Consider the following 21,262-nt stretch of genomic DNA (forward strand, 5'->3'; position numbering starts at 1 on the left):
TCAACTTACTGTTCTTATAATGACCTGATTGAAACACAGCCTTGTCAGCAAGAGGAATACATCATTTTAGGAATGGATATAATGAGCTAAGGTTTGTGCTTTTATGTATGTGTGCAAAGCTAATTTCTTTACTTATTAGTACATCTAGTATGCAGTTGTTTGTCTTTACAGAAATATTACTGGATGAATTTCTCTTTGGCCCAGTTTACACTGCAAGTGTCACAGATCGGATATTCTTTGCCAGTCTAGACGCTCCGAATTGCTTAAAATCTGAAACCGATTGTAATCTGATCTTTCCAAATGTGACTTTAGTCTAAACAACAATGCGACCAGAATTGGACTTTTACGTCATCATTGGGCACGCTACGTCATTCCTGTGCACTAAAAAAGACGCTGCCCTTCAGCAAAAGTGGATATGTCATCACAACATCCGGTTTCGCTGAGCAAAGTATTTTCTCTGTAGCCAAATTTTCGGTGCATCATGCGTCAATAATGCGCAAATTATAAACTATATTTAATATATATATATATATATATATATATATATATATATATATATATATATATATATATATATATATATATATATATATATATATATATATATATATATATATATATATATATATATATATATAAAATATACTTTGATTCCAAAGAAATAGCAATTGTTGAAGGACTGAAATTGACGCGTACGCAGTAGCGTATTTGCATGTTGCGTATATTACGTAAGTTGTTGAAAAATAAAGTTAACGTAGATCCACGCTGATGTCAGTGTTTCCTGTACTTAACAGCCATAAAAAAACTTGGAACCCTCCCAAATATATTACACTATATATATCCATTCATACATTTTATAACTTTAATTTATTTTCACGTAAAAAAAAACCAAACTCGTTTTTTAAGGTGTGGCGACTTTTATTTTGCAAAGTAGTAGTAGTAGCAACTTCTTTGTTCATTTACGGAATCCGGTTTACTTCCATTGTTTTTACTTTATCGAACTGCGCATGGAAGTGACGTTGGGGCCACATTGGGGCCTGTGCGCGTTTATACTGGAGTCTGATAAAGACCACATTTTACTTGCAGTGTAACCAGTCAGCTGATGAAAAAAAATCAGATTTGGGCTACTTTGGCCTACAGTGTAAACTTAGTCAAATGTCACTAAATCAATACAACTTCCAATGCTTATTCATAACTGTGTTATTATTGTATTAGTCAAATGATAAATAAAGAGTGTCCGAAAAATAGTATTTACAATATGTTAGAATAAATTATTAACATAAAAATTGTATTAGTATTCATCTCAGATGACCTGATACATTTAAACGTGTATATAGTTTGGCAATAACATACTGTACTGCAAATATAGTTAATACAAAAAAAGTATGAAAAACCAATATGTGTCAATTCTAAAAAAAAATATTTTAGAACAGGCACCTTTTGTTTTATCTTCCCTCTATAAGGTTTTCATGTGTAAGTCAGCAAAATGTGGCATTCCAAGACATGATGTATCCGGTCCTGGACGTAGTGTCAGTCCAGTTTTACAAGACACAAACATAAATACTTAAATTAAACACATATAAGACATTTTGAAGTTATTTTTCTTTCTGCAGTCCTCCTTTTTAGTTGACATAGTAAAGCCAGTAAATGATGTTGAAGAAGGAAAAGACCGTTGGGAAGATCATCCTCGACCATTTGTCTATGGAGTTGACATCAGTCAAGTCTGGTATGTTGATCTTTAGCTGCGAGGTGCGCCTCCTTAGTCGACTCTTCTTCTGAGTCATGTGGCGCTCCAATGTGTTTCGGCCAAAGTTATGGCGGGCCAGCCCTGCTTTGCGGTACTGCAGGGTGGAGCTGTCGTACGTTAGCATGGTGTTCCGGGGGTCGTTCAGACCCAGGGCCAGCTCTGTAATCCCCATGTCGTTCTTGATGTCGAGAGTGCTCAGCAAGATGTTTTCATGTTGGTCCATCTGTTTAGGGAAACATCAAGTTTGCTTCTGGTCAATCAGTATAATGCAGTGGTTCTTAAACTGGGTTCCATCAAACCCTAGGGGTTCGGTGAGTCAGCCTCAGGGGTTCGACGGAGCCTCCGCCGCAGAGGTCAAGACACACCCGACTCATCATGTAAATAAAAACTTCTCTGTATCGGCTTTATGGATACGGCAACAGCAGAAGTCAGACTGATTTGCAGGTGTGTCATTTGTTGTGAGTTCATGCACTGTGTTGGTTTTGTTCTTTGAACAAAGTGATGTTGATGCACGGTTCATTTTGTGCACCAGTAAAAATACATAACTTTGTCTTGAATTTGAAATGTTTTGAAATTTATTTTTCACTAAAGAAGGGTACGGTGAATGCACATATGAAACTGGTGGGGTTCGATATCTCAAACAAGGTTAAGAACCACTGGTATAATGCAACAGTCTGTTCTTACAGTGAGACGAATAAGCATTATCTGGCCAATTTTGAGGGATTAATAAAATATTTGTGGGGTCTGAAACTTTGCTAAGCGATCGCCACAAAATATTGCGGATTTGGAGCAGGGATGTTTTAATCAGGGTTTAATGCTCACGATTCCGATCATCCATAAGTAATATTGGCCAATATCAATTTTAAAATGTTTTCATATACACTATATTGCCAAAAGTATTTGGCCACCCATCCAAATGATCAGAATCAGGTGTCCTAATCACTTGGCCAGGCCACAGGTGTATAAAATCAAGCACTTTGGCACAGAGACTGTTTCTACAAACATTTGTGAAAGAATGGGCCGCTCTCAGGAGCTCAGTGATTTCCAGCGTGGAACTGTCATAGGATGCCACCTGTTTAACAAATCCAGTGTTGAAATGTCCTTTCTCCTAAATCAGGGGTCGGCAACCCGCGGCTCTAGAGCCGCATGCGGCTCTTTAGCGCCGCCCTAGTGGCTCTCTGAAGCTTTTTCAAAAATGTATGAAAAATGGAAAAAGATGAGGGGAAAAAAAAAAAGTTTTTGTTTTAATATGGTTTCTGTAGGAGGACAAACATGACACAAACCTCCCTAATTGTTATAAAGCACACTGTTTATATTAAACATGCTTCACTGACTCGAGTATTTGGCGAGCGCCGTTTTGTCCTACTAATTTTGGCGGTCCTTGAACTCACCGTAGTGTATAACTTTCTCCGACTTTTTAGGACGTGTTTTATGCCACTTCTTTTTCCGTCTCATTTTGTCCACCAAACCTTTAACGTTGTGCGTGAATACACAAAGGTGAGTTTTGTTGATGTTATTGACTTGTGTGGAGTGCTAATCGGGCATATTTGGTCACTGCATGACTTGCAAGCTAATCGATGCTAACATGCTATTTAGGCTAGCTATATGTACATATTGCACCATTATGCCTCATTTGTAGCTATATTTGAGCTCATTTAGTTTCCTTTAAGTCATCTCAATTCAATGTATATCTCATGACACACTATCTGTATGTAATATCTTCTAATTTGTTGCGGCTCCAGACAGATTTGTTTTTGTATTTTTGCTCCAATATGGCTCTTTCAACATTTTGGGTTGCCGACCCCTGTCCTAAATATTCCAAAGTCAACTGTTGGCTTTATTATAACAAAATGGAACAGCAACTCAGCCACGAAGTGGTAGGCCACGTAAACTGACAGAGAGGGGTCAGCAGATGCTGAAGCGCATAGTGCAAAGAGGTCGCCGACTTTCTGCACAGTCAGTTGCTACAGAGCTCCAAACTTCATGTGACCTTCCAATTAGCCCACGTACAGTACGCTGAGAGCTTCATGGAATGGATTTCCATGGCCGAGCAGCTGCATCTAAGGCATACATCACCAAGTTCAATGCAAAGCGTCGGATGCAGTGGTGTAGAGCAGAGAAAACACGTTCTCTGGAGTGATGAATCACACTTTTCCATCTGGCAATCTGATGGACGAGACTTGGTTTGGAGTTTGCCAGGAAAACGGTATATTTCGGACTGCATTGTGCAGAGTGTGAAATTTGGTTGAGGAGGAATTATGGTGTGGGGTTGTTTTTCAGGAGCTGGGCTAGGCCCCTTAGTTCCAGTGAAAGGAATTTTGAATGCTCCAGGATACCAAAACATTTTGGACAATTCCATGCTTCCAACCTTGTGGGAACAGTTTAGAGCGGGCCCCTCCTCTTCCAACATGACTGTGCACCAGTGCACAAAGCAAGGTTCATAAAGACATGGATGACAGAGTCTGGTGTGAATGAACTTGACTGGCCTGCACAGAGTCCTGGCCTGAACCCGATAGAACAGTTTTGGGATGAATTAGAACGGAGACTGAGAGCCAGGCCTTCTCGACCAACATCAGTGTGTGACCTCACCAATGCGCTTTTGGAAGAATGGTCGAAAATTCCTATAAACACACTCCGCAACCTTGTGGACAGCCTTCCCAGAAGAGTTGAAGCTGTATTAGCTGCAAAAGGTGGACCGACATCATATTGAACCCTATGGGTTAGGAATGGGATGGCACTTCAAGTTCATATGTGAGTCAAGGCAGGTGGCCAAATACTTTTGGCAATATAGTGTATTTATAGTGAGTGCTAGTGACAATTTAAAAATATCAACACAGTTTTTAAACTAGTTCCTTAGTTCTCTTTTATTACATAAAATTATTTGATCGAACAAAGTCAATAGTACACAATAAATAAAGTAAAGTAAAACTACTACCTGTTACTCATTTAAATCATTTAGGGTTTGCCCTTTGTACTTCTGTGTCCAGAAAAGTATTCTCTAAATTTGTAAACATTAACAAAAACAACAACAAAAAAAAAGATTTTGAGAAAATTAAAATATCAACCTTATACTTTTAGTATCGATCATAAACTGGTACGACCATTGGTATCGACACCAGCCATATATTTACAGTGCTGACACACCAACAGTTGCTATTATATTATCCTCTCTATAGACTCTTATCAATCTATTTGTTAATTTCCTATAATAGCTGCTTACTTTCTGCGATAACGTGGTTCCATCTACACTCATTAAAGTTAACTAAGCACTTATATATTGGACTTCTTCATCGCTAGCTTAGTGGTTAGCTTTACTATTAGCATGCCTGCTTATAGATTGCTCTCGGTGTGTAACATGTTTTTGCCTCGTCCTCCAGTGATAGTTAAACTTAAGATATTAAGAAATTTGGTTTATTTCCTGTAATGGAGGTGTTTCTTTTTTTAGCTTAGGGGGCGGGTCTACACTGTGTATGGAAACACATAATTAGCTGCCGGCCGCTTGTAAGCTAAGGGACTAAAAATAAAATGTGTCAGCCACCATCGGCATTAATAGGCAATGGCAATCATGTACTTTGTCACGAAAAATCGTCCGATACATCAATCGGCACATCCCTAATTATCTGAACTTTAATCAAATTCAAAGTATCTTTATTTATTTTATTACTTTCTCTCTCTGTTAAATAAAGCTACCAACCACTTATGCACTGTCTATGTGTTTGTAAGTAGGCAAAATTCAGCCGAGCATTACATAACCGTTTGATGAACATAAATGCTCAATTGTTCATATGAAAATATGAAAATTAAAATGTATATTAGCTTAGTGTGACTTAGGCAAAAAGTACTTTGCAGGTGTATACTATCTGTCTTACATAAAGAGCTAAGTTGTTTTTACACTGATATTTACGACATCAAGCGGCCCATAAAATAAAACAGTCAGTCGAGCTGAGCTACTGCATCGTTTTCTATTACCTTATTCTTCTGGTCCCCAAGTCCAATGGCGGCGTCGTCCATAAAAATGGGCTCCCACATTGAGTCATGACCATCGAGTTCCCTTTGTTTCATCCTCGTGTACAAGGTGTCATCTCGGCCGACGACATTGCCCACCAGCCACTGGAAGCGCACATGATCACCGTGGTTACCTACCGATTACTGGGATAATTTAGCTTGTGCAGGTGGCAACAACATGCAGTTTATGCAATAATTATTACTTAAATTCACAGGTAACGACACCGGCTACAGTATACAAATCACTTCTTAGAAGATTATTTTCTTTGATTTGACAGGACTAATAGGCCATTTTAACTACCGCGCACATGTGACGGTGGCTTTTTGGGGTTCAGATTATGCAAAAGCTCATGCAATGCCATTGTTACACTCCAGAAATTGGGAAAGTCTAAAAGTCCATGTGTATTTCAAAACGTTGACTGGGATCTACCCAAGATGGAGTAGTCTGATGTCACACAAAAATGGTGGTGACCATAAAGACACAAACTATCAGTAGTTTTCTCAAATTCTAAAATTGCTTTTAAATTAAAGCAAAAATAACAAAGCAAATACTCTGTGAATTGGTATGCTAAGATATGTTTTTTTTATTTACATCCAACTTTTGTTTGCCTGAGAGGCGTTTACTGCATATGGTGTAGACGTCCAATATGTTGTTTGTAATTTAGTGATTCCTCACATGTTTTTATTGATATTACAATAATTATTTTGGGTCACTTGTGGGTTTTTTTTGGTGGATCTCAGAATGTCACTGCCCATCTTACTTTGTTTGGATCCATCCTCATCTTTTCATTGTTGGCTGTAGCCGTTTTCTCTGCAGCCCTCTTCTGACGCTGAGGACCCTTTCCGAAGAAGATGTAGTTGACCAGCGCGTACTCCAGGAGGGCCAGAAACACAAAGACGAAGCATCCCATGAGGTACATGTCAATAGCTTTGACATATGGAATTTTGGGGAGGGTTTCCCTCAGATGGGTGTTGATGGTAGTCATGGTCAGCACCGTGGTAATACCTGAAAAAAAAAAAATCATCACAGTAAAAAAACTGAGGATTTGCAAAGATTGGAAAATAAATTTATTCCAACAAGACCTTGTGGTTGCCTATTTATCTCTTCAGTCTTACCTAAACAACTTTAGTCCTTGCATTGGGGGATTTGCTAATAATACGCTTTGTTTAATTGAAATGTCAAACTTGGTCTTGTTCATTAGCAAAGAAGTATAACTGAGAAAAGTTGTAGTTGCTTTCAAAGGTTCTAGAGATGTTTTTTAGTTAGATTGATCTTGCATTGAAATGATCTTCCAGGCTTATGAATGGAATTGAGAATCCCCATAGTTTTATATGCAGTATGTTACAATGTTGTCCTATGACCATCAGTTAACAATCACCAAATTAATAGACATCTGCCACAGAGCTTCCAGCTGACCATCACCCAAAAAAAGAACAATCTGCAAACAAATAGGTTAATGCTGAAAATCAATGTCAGAATAAAGCTCCCTGAATCTCATATAACTTGAGGGGTGACTAAACGTTTTGCCAACTCTGCTGACCCGTTTCCATTATGAGTCATTACCTTTTTTCTTTTCATTAAATCCCCTAAATGCCCCTGACCACCACCCAAGCCCCAAATCACTAAATGCAGCTCAGTCTTCAATCAGCGAAATTGCCTTGTCGACTAGAGCGAGGAATGGGTGGATGGATGGATGGATGGATGAAGCTGACTAGGGCCGTGTCAGGTCAAAAGAAGATAGGGAGCACTCAGTAAACAGGTGGAGTAAGCTAGGAACCACTTAAGAAGTGTTTTGGTTTACATAATCGAGTCTGACGGTAGAAAGCCTAGCGAAGTTGAGAAAAAATAGCTATGATATCCATTTTAATGCTGTATTTTTTGGGTGTCTATTAAAACGTGGGATTTTTTTAAAGTCTAGATTAAGGGTCCTCAATCACATTTTCCAAGAGACATAATTTATTTCAGCAATCACTGAAATATTATTTTAGTGAATATAATCATAATGACACATTAGTATGTTATTTACCTTAATTGATTTGAACACAGGTATCCTTGTTCAGAGAGCAAGCATCATTACCCATTACCCAGCTGGCTTGCATATGATGTCACATCCGTTTTTCTTCTTCGCGGCTTAATTCACACAATGGTCAAGCAGCTTGAGCGTAGCATTAAGACAAGTGAGTGTGAGTGTAGAGTTTGAGGAGACAATTTCATATTACTGTTCTATTCTTGAGTGATACAATCATTCAAATAGAGTACGGAAAGAAGTGGTTCAATAATTTTATAAAGTCAGGGAAAAAACTAAAGTGCGTCGAAGGAAAGGCTCTTAAAGATAATCACTTTCATCATCTTGTGGAACACAATCAGACTGTGCTCGTGTCTGCAGTGATCACTTTGTAAAATGTTTGTTTGAACATTTGATTTGTTTGAGAAACTTACTGTGATGCAATTTGAAATATTTGCACTGATGCAGGTAAATTAACCATTGCCTAATGGGACTCTAGAGCATCACCTGAAACCCGGAAGTGCCTCTAGGTCACCTGATAGCAACCCAGCTATGAGCCACTCTCAATTATTTTCCTTTATTATTTACCTATCTTTGGTAAAAAATGTATGGTTTAATTTTTTAAATTTCATTTTGAGCCAAAATTGTCATGAAATTGCATGTTTGTATGAGCCTGGGTGATAGTCAATAAATAATTAATCAAAAGATAAATGAAAATAAACGCAATTACTTTGCCGGCATCAAAATATTGCCAAATTGTTTGTTTTTATCATCTCTCGCTTCCAAACAGGGTGCAAGAAGGTTCACTCTGTGCGTCGCTCACAACCTGACGGCAATTATTAATTAGCAGAATTGAATAAACAGAGTGAACCCTTTTTGTCAGTCAGCCACAATCTTTGTCCATCAACAAAATGCAAACAAACCAGTATGCCAAATTTGTTGGAAAGTGATGGCAAAAAAAAGACACCAAAACAAATCACGATGAACGCAAAAGAGCTAAAAGAAAACCATCCGACACAAACTTTCCAATTGGGGAACATATTTGTAGATATATCAATACAATTTAGCCACATGACTGTTTGACAAACATTATTACAGGCATTGTCGAGGAACATCTTGCAAAATTTCAACTGAATGAGCATGAGAATGTTGTTTTATTTGGTGGTTCCAGCATAGGATTTACTTACCGAGAGCCACTCTGGCGGCAGACGCATCATAGTTGATCCAAAAGGAGACCCAGGAGAGAATGGTGATGAGGATTGAAGGCATGTATGTTTGCAGGATAAAGTACCCGATGTTTCTCTTCAGCTTAAAACTCAAAGACAGGCGTGGGTACGATCCTACAAGGAAGGAAGAGTCAGTGCTTCATCATCCAATCTATCTTAAAGTAGGCGGGTCTGTTTTTGGAGTTGTCATGTTCAAGTGTTTCGGATACGCTCGTCTTAGATTGTTAAAGTGAGAATCAGTGACAGTCATGATACAGCAAATACAAGGTTTTGGATGGAAAACAACAGCATGCTTTTAAGAAATTGGATGTATTTTGGTCACCAGTGTCTTAACTGAAATACACTATATTGCCAAAAGTATTTGGCCACCTGCCTTGACTCACGTATGAACTTAAAGTGCCATCCCATTCCTAACCCATAGGGTTCAATATGATGTCGGTCCACCTTTTGCAGCTATTACAGCCTCAACTCTTCTGGGAAGGCTGTCCACAAGGTTGTGGAGTGTGTTTATAGGAATTTTCGACCATTCTTCCAAAAGCGCATTGGTGAGGTCACACACTGATGTTGGTTGAGAAGGCCTGGCTCTCAGTCTCCATTCTAATTCATCCCAAAGGTGTTCTATCGGGTTCAGGTCAGGACTCTGTGCAGGCCAGTCAAGTTCATCCACGCTAGACTCTGTCATCCATGTCTTTTTGGACCTTGCTTTGTGCACTGGTGCACAGTCATGTTGGAAGAGGAAGGGGCCCGCTCCAAACTGTTTCCACAAGGTTGGGAGCATAGAATTGTCCAAAATGTTTTGGTATCCTGGAGCATTCAAAGTTCCTTTCACTGGAACTAAGGGGCCAAGCCCAACTCCTGAAAAACAACCCCACACCATAATTCTTCCTCCACCATATTTCACACTCTGCACAATGCAGTCCGAAATGTACCGTTCTCTATGCAACCTCCAAACCTAGATTTGTCCATCAGATTACCAGATGGAAAAGCGTGATTGATCACTCCAGAGAAGGCATCTCCACTGCTCTAGAGTCTAGTGGGGACGTGCATTACACCACTGCATCCGACGCTTTGCATTGGACTTGGTGATGTATGGCTTAGATGCAGCTACCGGCCATGGAAACTGTTGCGTCGGGACCAGTTCTTCCTCCAAGGGAATTTATCATACTGGTCAATCCCATGTTCTTTTGGATGACATATTTGCTGAGTAAGAAGGATCACCAGTACAGAATATTATCAAGCTTTACTGAAATTTCAGGAGAACAACCTAGACTCATGCAATCGTACCGGCTTCCCAAGTTGTTCTAACACTCATACGGAAGAGACTACTTCTTGAATCTGCAAACAGCTCCCACCCTCCCCAGAAAGACATACAGGCTCATTGTTCATCTACAGATAAGATATAAGGGAGTACTCCAAGGACACATTCCAAGTCGTCAAGGTTAACACACACAGTTTACTTGCGGACAAATAGAAAGAGAACAAATGGAAAAACACTAGCTGTTTTCAAATATGACTATGAATAGAAATAAATAACTCTTGCATATATATATATATATATATATACATATATATATATATATATATATATATATATATATATATATATATATATATATATATATATATATACTGTACATTCTTCACAAAACCCATTCCATGAAGCTCTCTGCGTACTGTACGTGGGCTAATTGGAAGGTCACATGAAGTTTAGAGCTCTGTAGCAACTGACTGTGCAGAAAGTCTGTGCACTATGTGCTTCAGCATCCACTGACCCCTCTCCGCCAGTTTACGGGGCCTACCACTTGGTGGCTGAGTTGCTGTTGTTCCAAAACTCTTCCATTTTCTTATAATAAAGCCGACAGTTGACTTTGGAATATTTAGGAGCGAGGAAATTTCACAACTGGATTTGTTGCGCAGGTAGCATCCTATGACAGTTCCACGCTGGAAATCACTGAGCCCCTGAGAGCGGCCCATGCTTTCACAAATGTTTGTAGAAACAGTCTCCATGCCTACGTGCTTGATTTTATACACCTGTGGCCGGGCCAAGTGATTAGGACACCTGATTCTGATCATTTGGATGGGTGGCCAAATACTTTTGGCAATATAGTGTATAACTACCAGTACATGGAAAAATGTTGCACAAAAGGCCTGACAAGAGCATCACAATCAAACTGAGTTGCAATTTACTTAAACGTCATGCAGATACAGCAAAGAGCTGAAGGGACTAGATTAAATTAAACACCATTAAGAGTATGTGAGACCATGGCATGGCTCCCCTATTTAATTCAGCTAAGTTAAGCATGAGTCACGGTAAGTTTAAGTTAATACGGTAAGAAAACACTGTAAGTTAGAAATTACACAACAAAGTATGTGTTATTCATGAGATGAAATGACATTGGCTCTCCTTGGTTTTAAACTTGACACTTTGGATTGGATAAATGCCCAAGAACACACAGGATGCTGATGTTTGCAGCTTCGAGCCATCTCAGGGTCACTCCTTCCTCTCTGCCTTTGACAGCGTATTAAAAGGGAATCCCCCCGCCTCACCTTAAATTCCAGTAATGGAACCAACACAAACATTTATATAAATTGAGTTATGTTGCATTGTAACCCTTTTACATAGGACAGGTAACTATTGACTGTGCTAGTATTATTATTCTCATTCATTGCTCGGGCTACCTCGGAAAAAAGCAGAACAGCTGTCCTGTTTACACATTGCATGCTTGCACAACCGACTCATGAATATGAAAGTGTGTAAGACATGAATATTTAATTGTATCACAACACTCTTTTTGTTTATTGCTTTTAAATAAGTCATGGTGTCTTACGTCTCAGAGGGTAGCCCTTGATATAAACTCTGTATGAATGTTTTCATCCTGACATGGTATAGTACAAGCAATTAGTGGATTTTTTTATTTATTTTCTCAGATCCATACATGCAACCACTAAAGGGAATGTCCCTGCTTGCATAATAAGGATGTTCAGAAGTAGCAAAAAGCTGCATTACAATCATTATTTATAGCGCTATTACTTTTTAATCATGCAACAAACTGCATTGGTTCTGGCGGTACTGCATCAGTAGTGTCTCTCAAATCAAAAATGTATCCATACATCCATCCATCCATTTTCTACCGCTTGTTCCCTTCGGGGGCGCTGGAGCCTATCTCAGCTACAATACAATCAACCTAAAATCTTTCTCGATCACTGAATCTACTGTTTTACCCGTCAGGTATTACAGTGTTACTATTTTCATTATTGCTCATGCCGTTCAGACTCATCACCTGTGGAGAAGACAACGTTCTTGGAGATGAGCTTGTGATCCACAATGGAGAACTGTGGCAGTTCAATCCTGTCCACCCCCGTCACAGCGTTGTTGCCGCCCCGCCAGTAGAACTCGATGTCGTCTGTCGTATAACCATCTGAGAAAGGGTACAAAGGTCAGGAATTACTCTAAGTACATTTTTAGACCCTTTTTGTATGTGAAATCAGTGTTTATTATGCCTTTCATCCCATATGAAATTCTGTCCTCACAATTTTTGAAATTTTTAACATATTTTTACATTGTCTCCTTGTTGGGAGAGTTCACTCAAATATCAACACTGTCTATTCATTTGAACATTTAGAGGTCAATTAGGCATTTTCCGTAATGAGACATTCCAATTAAATATGAACATTGTCCCTTTGTTGGGACAATGTGGTTATTTCCCTTATCTGGACCTTTGCAGTATATTCTGGCATTGCCTCCTTATTGAGACATTCCAATTACCGTAAGTTCTGGGCTGAGGAGCACACCTAAAAATAAGCCGCACCCACCTAATTTTTGGACAAATTTAATTTGTACATATATCGGCTGCACAAGTTTATTAGCCACAGGTGTACACATTGAAGCATGAAATATTTACACAGGCACTTGCGTTCATTCACAGTTGTAACAAGTCAGTGCCTGTTACAGTGCATACAGTAGCCTACCAGTCGTCGTCTTTGTCACGCAGCGGTCTGGCCTTTCGGGGTGTGGGGATGGCGCGGGTAATTGTCGTTATGTGCGGTGGGATTTTCCTTCTTTGATGGCCTGGTCGATCGGCTTTGGGGCTGCGTTGTAAGCATTTTGTCGCGTCTTACCCATGACGGAGAGTCCATAATGCACTAAATGGCGGACTGAATGATTGTGAGAGTATGTTTGGTTTAATGTGAACTATTTCATTGGTCGACCTTAACCGGTTCCGCAATTTCATTGGTCTGATGTGACAAGGCTGAACAAAACGTATTGGCTTATAATCCGGAAAGCATGATAAATATGAACATCGTCCCTTTATCGGGACATTTAAGAGCTAATTACCGTAATTTCCGGACTATAAGCCACACCTGACTATAAGCCGCACCAGCTAAATTTAGGGGAAAATACAGATTGCTCCATATATAAGCCGCACCCGACTATAAGCCGCAGGGTTTTGATGTGTAATTACTGTAGTATATAGGGGTTCCTGCTACCACGGAGGGGATTGTCGGGACAGAGATGACTGGGAACGCAAAGCGTCCCATTTATTAACAATAAATCTTTCAATCATTCAATCAAACTTTCACATCTTTGACATGGCGAACAGCATTCGTGCAGAGTACAAATAATACAACGGTGCAAAGTAATACAAAGTGCTCGCCTGTACGTTATCAAAATAACCAGCCTACCGGTATATGAAAAGTCAGTCTTTAATCATTGTGTCATCGTCTTCCTCCTGCGTACTAAAACCACCGAAATCCTCTTCGTCGGTGTCGGAGAAGAACAGGCCGTAAATAAGCCGCACCCTTGTATAAGCCGCAGGGACCAGAACGAGGGGAAAAAGTAGCGGCTTATAGTCCGGAAATTACGGTATATATTTCCCCGATTTTAAAATTTTCAGGTTTCCCTTCTTTAAACCTTTGCCAAAAATTTCCCTGATCAGGATTAGAGATGTCCAATAATATCAGCCTGCCGATATTATCGGCCGATAAATGCTTTAAAATGTAATATCGGAAATTATCGGTATCTGTTTTTTATTATCTCTATCGTTTTTTTGTTTGTTTTTTTTTAATTAAAATTTTAAATCAACATAAAAAACACAAGATACACTTACAATTAGTGCACCAACCCAAAAAACCTCCCTCCCCCATTTACACTCATTCACACTCATTCACACAAAAGGGTTGTTTCTTTCTGTTATTAATATTCTGGTTCCTACATTATATATCAATATAGATCAATACAGTCTGCAAGGGATACAGTCCGTAAGCACGCATGATTGTGCGTGCTGCTGGTCCACTAATAGTACTAACCTTTAACAGTTAATTTTACTCATTTTCATTAATTACTAGTTTCTATGTAACTGTTTTTATATTGTTTTACTTTCTTTTCGATTTTATATATTTTTTTAAAAAGGACCTTATCTTCACCATACCTGATTGTCCAAATTAGGCATAATAATGTGTTAATTCCACGACTGTATATATCGGTATCGGTTGATATCAGTATTGGTAATTAAGAGTTGGACAATATCGAAATATCGGACATCGGCAAAAAGACATTATCGGACATCCCTAATCAGTATATGTGAAGCAAATTTGGACAATTCACATAGTGGTGCCTTGCTGTCAAATTAGTGACATTTCCTTCTGTAGGACTATTTGCACACATTTTGACAATTGAAATTACTTAAGGTAATTTCCGGACAATAACAACATTTTGAACCCTGCGCTTTATACAGTCCTGCTGCCAATATATGGATTGTTCCCCGGTTCAAAAGCTTCACATGCCGCCTTGTCACATCAGACGAATGAAATTGCATAGGGGGTCAAGGTGGACCAATGAAATTGTTCACATTAAATCAAACACCCTCACACGATCATTAAATCAGCCATTTAGCGCTTTATGCACTCATTCTCGTCATGGAGAAGAAACGACAAAATGCACCCGACACAGCTCCATAGCCGAATACGATCGACCGGGCCATTGAAAAAGGAAAAAGCTGACAAAGGGAATGGAAACCCACCACCACGAATGGGCCGGACTGTAGTTGTTTTAGCACGCAGCAGGAGAAGGATGAAGACCATGCCGTGTTACAGGCATTATCTTTTGTTAAATATGTAAATAAACTCAAAAGCCTGTGTAAATATGTTTTTGTCAGCTTATGGAGTTGTGCGGCTAATATATGTACAAAATAAAATGTGTCCAAATATTGGGTGGGTGCTGTTTATATGTAGGTGCGCTCTATACCCCATTAATTACGGTGCATGATTTGCCCCAAATAAATACTTTAAAAGAAAATTTAAATGACTAACTGTTTTTTCAGTCTTGGCAAGTCTCATTTAGGGTTTATGTACTTAAATAATCTAATATACCACTTTTAGCTTTGCATATGTTGACCATGATTTCAAACATCCACCTTTGACCTACTCCCGAACAAAGCATGGACTAATGCCTTGATGCTTCTATTTAAATGAATTATGGAAAAGCTCAATAAATAATGAAGTAATGTTAAACATACAACATTACTTATGTATAGTAGCAGAGGAAACCCCTTTACTGTGTGTATGCGTGTATGCATGCAATATATGGACTAAATCTATGAGTCAGCCTATTATGCTTTGTCCCACGTGAGACTAAATTATTAACACAGCAAGACAAAAATGACTAAATAACTGAACATGGCATCCATTTTCATCACAAGTAGACTCTGTGAAAGGGGCAACAGTACATTAATATTCATCTGAACCAAAGTTATTCCCACTTTTGCTCTCATTTTGGCCAAATCAGTGGAGACATGGGCAGCAAAGTGGCCAGCTGGCCCAAGTAATAAATCATTGAGTAACATGCTACCCTAGTTACATCTGAGGACAAATGCTGGTTAAAAAAAAAAAAGCAATAAAAAATTCTCATTAGACCGTGGAAGCTGGTCCTGTGCATGCGGAGGGTGGTTTATTATTGAAGCCCTGCAGAAATTACATGCAATTCAGTTAAAACCATGTAGAAAGTGTGCGCATATACAGCACACTCACTCAGCAATGCAGTTTAAAACAACCGCACTACAATTAATCCTTCTTTCACGAGGATTATACTGTAAGGTTCTGCACAATGCACTTCCTCATGATAAATGAATATACACTAGTTTCGTGCATCATAAAACCCATATGATAAGTGATATTGTTATATCATGTAACCTTATTGTATGTTTGCGTGTGTTACTATTCTGAATGGTGGCGATAAGGAGCTTTAGCAGCTAGAAAAGGACAGTATGAATATGTTCAGTATGCACGTGGTCATTTGTCTCTTTTCTACCTCACCGCTGTTCCATCCGTGCCGCCTGCTCACCTTAATTAAATTTAGACTGACCTATTTAGTTGGAATGAATTATTAAACCTGACTCCTCATTGGGTGCTTTGAACACCCTCACACGCTTACTGACACAACGTCTCTTGTTCCTCTTGATGAGAGCCTTACTTGCTGCCCGCTCCATTTGAGTGTACCCCCTCAATGTGCAGTACTGTTCCGTTTAATCTCGTCCTCAGCAGCTACCTGCTTGACTCTCTGATTGTATGTGATCAACCTAAAGCTAATCAATCTTATTTGTGTAGCCTTAATTTACATGAAAACTCATCTCGAGTCACTTTCCATACAAAGCAGGTCTGGAATGACTAATGAGTTCTTAATTTGGCGACAAAGGCAAGGAAAAAACTCCCAAGGTCAAAGGCTCAGCTAGTCCACATGTATTTGTTATTCTTAAATTTCTATAAGGCAGCACGGTAGGATAGTGGTTAGTGCATGTGCCTCACAATAACAAGGTCCTGGATTCGATCCCCGCGTTCGGGGTCTTTCTGTGTGGAGTTCTCATGTTCTCCTCGCGACTGCGTGGGTTCCCTCTGTGTACTCCAGCTTCCTACCACCTCCAAAGACATGCACCTGGGGATAGGTTGATTGGCAACACTAAATTGGCCCTAGTGTGTGAATGTGAGTGTGAATGTTGTCTGTCTATCTGTGTTGGCCCTGTGATGAGGTGGCGACTTGTCCAGGGTTTACCCCGTTTTCCGCCCGAATGCAGTTGAGATAGGCTTCAGCACCCCCCGCAACCCAAAGGGACAAGCGGTAGAAAATTGATGGATAGATGGAAATTTCTAGAATTAAATTAATTTTTGTAAACACAGGCAATTGTTGGGATAAAGTCAATTATTACACTTTTTTTTTTTTTTTTTTTGTCCTGTCCAGCTTCTCAGGCAAATCATATAGTAGATGCCCATATCGGCTGTTCAGATTTACTTTACAAAAGAGAAGTGTAGGATACTTCTCTTGTTGCCTTATTTGTATTTGGCTTTATTAAATGTATTTATATTATCATTTATTACTCTGATTTCAGACATTTTTTTTAAGGGTGTCCCAAAACAACTTTTTCACTTTTGATACAATACTGATATTGAAGCCTTGATTATTGGCTAGTACCAATATTTATCTGATATGATATCAGCACCAATCATGCGTAATTTAATTATTTTGTAGTGTGGAAAATTCTAAGTTTATGTTCAAGTAAAATTAATTAGAGGACAATGCTAGGTATGAAAATCAGTAACACTTTTATTATTAACTATAGGGAATGGACTTATGCTGTCTTTAAGTTGAATCATACTGCTAATTGTTTTTTTGCCGACACCTAGTGGCCACGGTTGATTCAATTAATTCAGCTCACGACACAGTAAGTTGGATGATGCAGACACGTTTGTTACTGGATACCTTCTAATATGCTTTTGCCTTGAAAACTTTGCATCTAAGTAATATGCAACTACACTTGTTTTGACAAATGGCATGTTTTCGACTGCAATATTGTTCAATTGGGGACACTTCTTATGTATGTCTAGCTTGTGCGTTAGTGTGTGCTTAGCTGTTGTTTAGCTGCTAGCTAACCTATGTCTAATCATGTTCATCTTTTGTTAGTGACTTCACTCAAACACAAGAAAACACCAACCTTGTTAACTTATTGAAGGACATTTAACTGTTAACTGGCTTTGACAAGTAAACACAGCTTATAGCAGAGATTTTAAATGCAAGCCGATTTAATCCGATCTTTTTGCTGTTATCAGTCCGATATCTGATATCAATATCATCAGTCCGATATCTGATATCAATACCGTCATCCCTACTGTTTATGTGTTTTCTTCTCATGTGTCCTGGCTGAAAATTACTCTAAATTCCCTTCAAGTGAATGCAGATGAATGCTGATGGTGAGACAAAACCCTGTAAAACCCATTATTATTGGAAAAGAAAACAAGTATTTCCTGACAGTACAAAAGCTTGGTTTTCCAAAATCTGGAAGCGCCAGCATGCCAATATTAAAGTAAAATGTTCACAATTCCATCTGTGGAAATAGCAGTACAATAATAGGGCTTTTTTAAATGGGGACTTTGGCTTATCTCCCTGTCTGTATCTGACTTCAGGCGTTTTATCAGCCCTATAAAATGATGTCTTTGTTGATTTGTTTTAATGGTCAAAGGAGGATATTGCAGTGCGATAAAATACTGGCTGGCAGTTTATATTTTATACAGATTGTCGCAAAGGTACCTTCAGTTTTCAAAACTTACTAGGGACACTTGTAGGTGTGCTTTTGGACGACTATTTGAAATAAAAAAATAGTCTGTTAATTTCTGTCAATAAACCTTTTATTAGTCACACCTTTTTTTGGAAGTGACATTTGAACATTCATCGCTAATAAGCTAATACCAAGAAGTAAAAACCTTAAATGTGACAAAGGTGAGTCAGAGATGTATCTCACACATGTATTCCTATCTTCCATACAGGCTTACAACAATGATACAAACCACCTTAACTTTTATATTTTGAATATGATTTGTGACTTCTGGTATATATTTGTCTTTATTTCCTAACATCCTTATTGTGGCCCTTCATTTGGAATGTGTGTTCAAAAATAAAAACAAAAAAAGATACAGCCAAAAACCAAAAAAAGCTAAGGAGTTAAAACTTAATGCATGGATTGCATATCAAATCCACTTAAGAGTGTTTTGAGATAAGAGCAGTACCTCGGCTATTTGTTATGCTTCAAGTTACAAGCAAAAATTTGACTTACAAGCTTCCCCGTCATTAATTGGCATATTAAATGTCACAGCGAACACCGTAAGATCTGCCCAAAACACCTGGTCTTCCTCACTATTGCATAAACAAACCGCTCTAAATCGACCATTTTGTTTTCCAACCATGGGAAAAAAAAGTGGGTGTGAAGGACAGTGCTAAAAAGAAGAATTAGATTATATTTATTGAATTAAAAAATGAAATCATCAAAAAAACACGATAGCTCGTATTTGAGAGTATCACTGCTAGTCTGCGCCATACTGAAGCAGCATGAGTTTAACAGCAGGCAAGGATGTTAAACAATATCTTTACATTGGACATTTATCTATGAAAATATGGATCAGCTGCTGTTCGACATGGAAGCAGCCGAAAGGAGATAAAGTGGAACCTCGATTCGCGAATGTTCTTTTCGGTCTACAAACATTAAGATAGAGCTAAATATGCCTCGTGTGCGACCAATGTCTTGGTGTACCATTATTTCATTCATTTATTTATTCTTTATTTTATTTCATTTTGTTTGCCGTCAGATGTTCTACGGGGGCTGCCCTTTTGAGGACAACACTTCCTATAAAACACCATTTTGTAGAGGCGCGCCCCAGACGTCACATCTTGTTTACGTTTTGCTCGGAGTACTGTACTCGCCTAGCAGTGCCGCTAAGGGGACATGGATTGGCTCACATGTATGGCAAAAACAAATCCACAATTTCAACAATTATCAAAAAGGAGGTTTTAATGGTTGCTGACTTTGCCAATAGAGTTAAATACAGTATCTTCGCAAGGACGGAGAGAATGTGCAAGCCAATGTAGATAAGCTATTCCTAGTGTAGTGAAATGACAAGCAAGATAGCCGGCGATATCATTCCTGAGGTTATCATTTGAGAGATGGCTTGCCATTTATATGGCGACTTCATGTCACAAAGTAAGCATGCTGAACAATTTAAGGCGAGCTGTGGGTGTTTGGAAACTTTTAAAAAAAGAGGAGCCGTCTTTTGCAGCGCCGGGTGCAGCATGGCGAGACTGCTCGGACAACGCAGACTCTTCAACTTGGATGTTTTTCGTGAAGTGGGATTTCAACCAATCTTTTTAATTGCCTGCTCAGTGGCCTTGTGGTTAGAGTGTCCGCCCTGAGATCGGTAAGTCGTGAGTTCAAACCCTGGCCGAGTCATACCAAAGACTATAAAAAATGGGACCCATTACCTCCCTGCTTGGCACTGAGCATCAGGGGTTCGAATTGGGGGTTAAATCACCAAAATGATTCCCGAACGTGGCCACCGCTGCTGCTCACTGCTCATCTCACCTCCCAGGTGGTGGAACAAGGGGGTGGGTCAAATGCAGAGGTACATTTCACCACACCTAGTGTGTGTGTGTGTGACTATCAGTGGTACTTTAACTTTAACTGTGATAAGACCAGATTTTTTGGGGAAAAAGAAGCCAGAGGAGACCTTTATGACAGCGAAAGAGAATGCAGTAGCCCTAGTGGGACACAAACCGATGAAGGGCCGCCTCACACTGCTAGATTGTGCTAACACTAGCGGTGGCTGGAAGGTGACGCTATGCTTGTTTACCTATCCTAGACTGTTTAACATACAGTATGTCACAAATATTCAAAGTCACAAGGCAAAAGGGTTTTCCTGTTTTTTTTTTTTTACTGTAACAACATGTTTGGTAACATTTTGAAGCGCACCAAAGGGAATTTTGTGTGTGTGCGGACGGATTGACAGTTAAGTTGGCAAAAAAAAAAAAGGGATAGTTCAGCCATTTCCCACTTATATTATTTTGAAACATACACATAATATAAACACATTATAGTGTCTTCAAAGTGTGAATTGTATGATATAAAATAGGGACCTTTGTCGAGTCTAGAACTAATTATTCATGTTTACATTGTTTCTTATGGGGAAATCTGTTTCACTTGACGAACGTTTCGGTCGGCAAACCATGTTCAAGAACCAATTAAGTTTGTGGATCGAGGTTGCACTGTATCATAGAAGTCCACGCTCCAAGGTAGATGCTGTACATTATTATTACGTTATTTCGTAAAACTACTGTAATTGTTTGTAGTACATTCTATTGTATTGTTTTATACAATATTTCCTATTTAGCAGTGTTTTAAGGAATGTTGCATGTTAAAATCATGCTGTTTTGGGGGTACAAGCACCAATTGATTTCAATTATTTCA

The 21,262-nt window shown here is 38.9% G+C and overlaps 1 protein-coding gene and 1 long non-coding RNA gene across 5 annotated transcripts in view; one reads left to right on the forward strand and one right to left on the reverse strand.

Moving 5' to 3' along the window:
- Nucleotides 1-670: 670 nt before the first annotated feature.
- LOC133650935 (gamma-aminobutyric acid receptor subunit beta-2-like) overlaps nt 671-21,262 on the reverse strand; it is a 108,922-nt gene continuing 88,330 nt past the window's right edge. For 2 of the 3 annotated variants that reach the window (XM_062048721.1, XM_062048720.1), the window contains 5 exons: nt 12,266-12,403; nt 8,946-9,098; nt 6,514-6,758; nt 5,717-5,857; nt 671-1,970 (listed from right to left, as the gene is read on the reverse strand). In XM_062048721.1, coding sequence (XP_061904705.1) covers nt 1,623-1,970; nt 5,717-5,857; nt 6,514-6,758; nt 8,946-9,098; nt 12,266-12,403 — 1,025 coding nt within the window. In that variant the 3' untranslated portion in view covers nt 671-1,622. The remainder of the gene's footprint in view (nt 1,971-5,716; nt 5,858-6,513; nt 6,759-8,945; nt 9,099-12,265; nt 12,404-21,262) is intronic. The other variant, XM_062048723.1, reaches the window with a different exon arrangement.
- Nucleotides 3,145-21,262, forward strand: part of LOC133650936 (uncharacterized) — a 116,876-nt gene continuing 98,758 nt past the window's right edge. For both annotated transcript variants that reach the window (XR_009826339.1, XR_009826338.1), the window contains exons 1-3: nt 3,145-3,244; nt 6,555-6,666; nt 12,257-12,421. This is a non-coding gene — a long non-coding RNA (uncharacterized LOC133650936). The remainder of the gene's footprint in view (nt 3,245-6,554; nt 6,667-12,256; nt 12,422-21,262) is intronic.

The sequence above is a fragment of the Entelurus aequoreus genome, linkage group LG05 (assembly GCF_033978785.1).
Source record: "Entelurus aequoreus isolate RoL-2023_Sb linkage group LG05, RoL_Eaeq_v1.1, whole genome shotgun sequence".
Lineage (NCBI taxonomy): Eukaryota > Metazoa > Chordata > Actinopteri > Syngnathiformes > Syngnathidae > Entelurus > Entelurus aequoreus.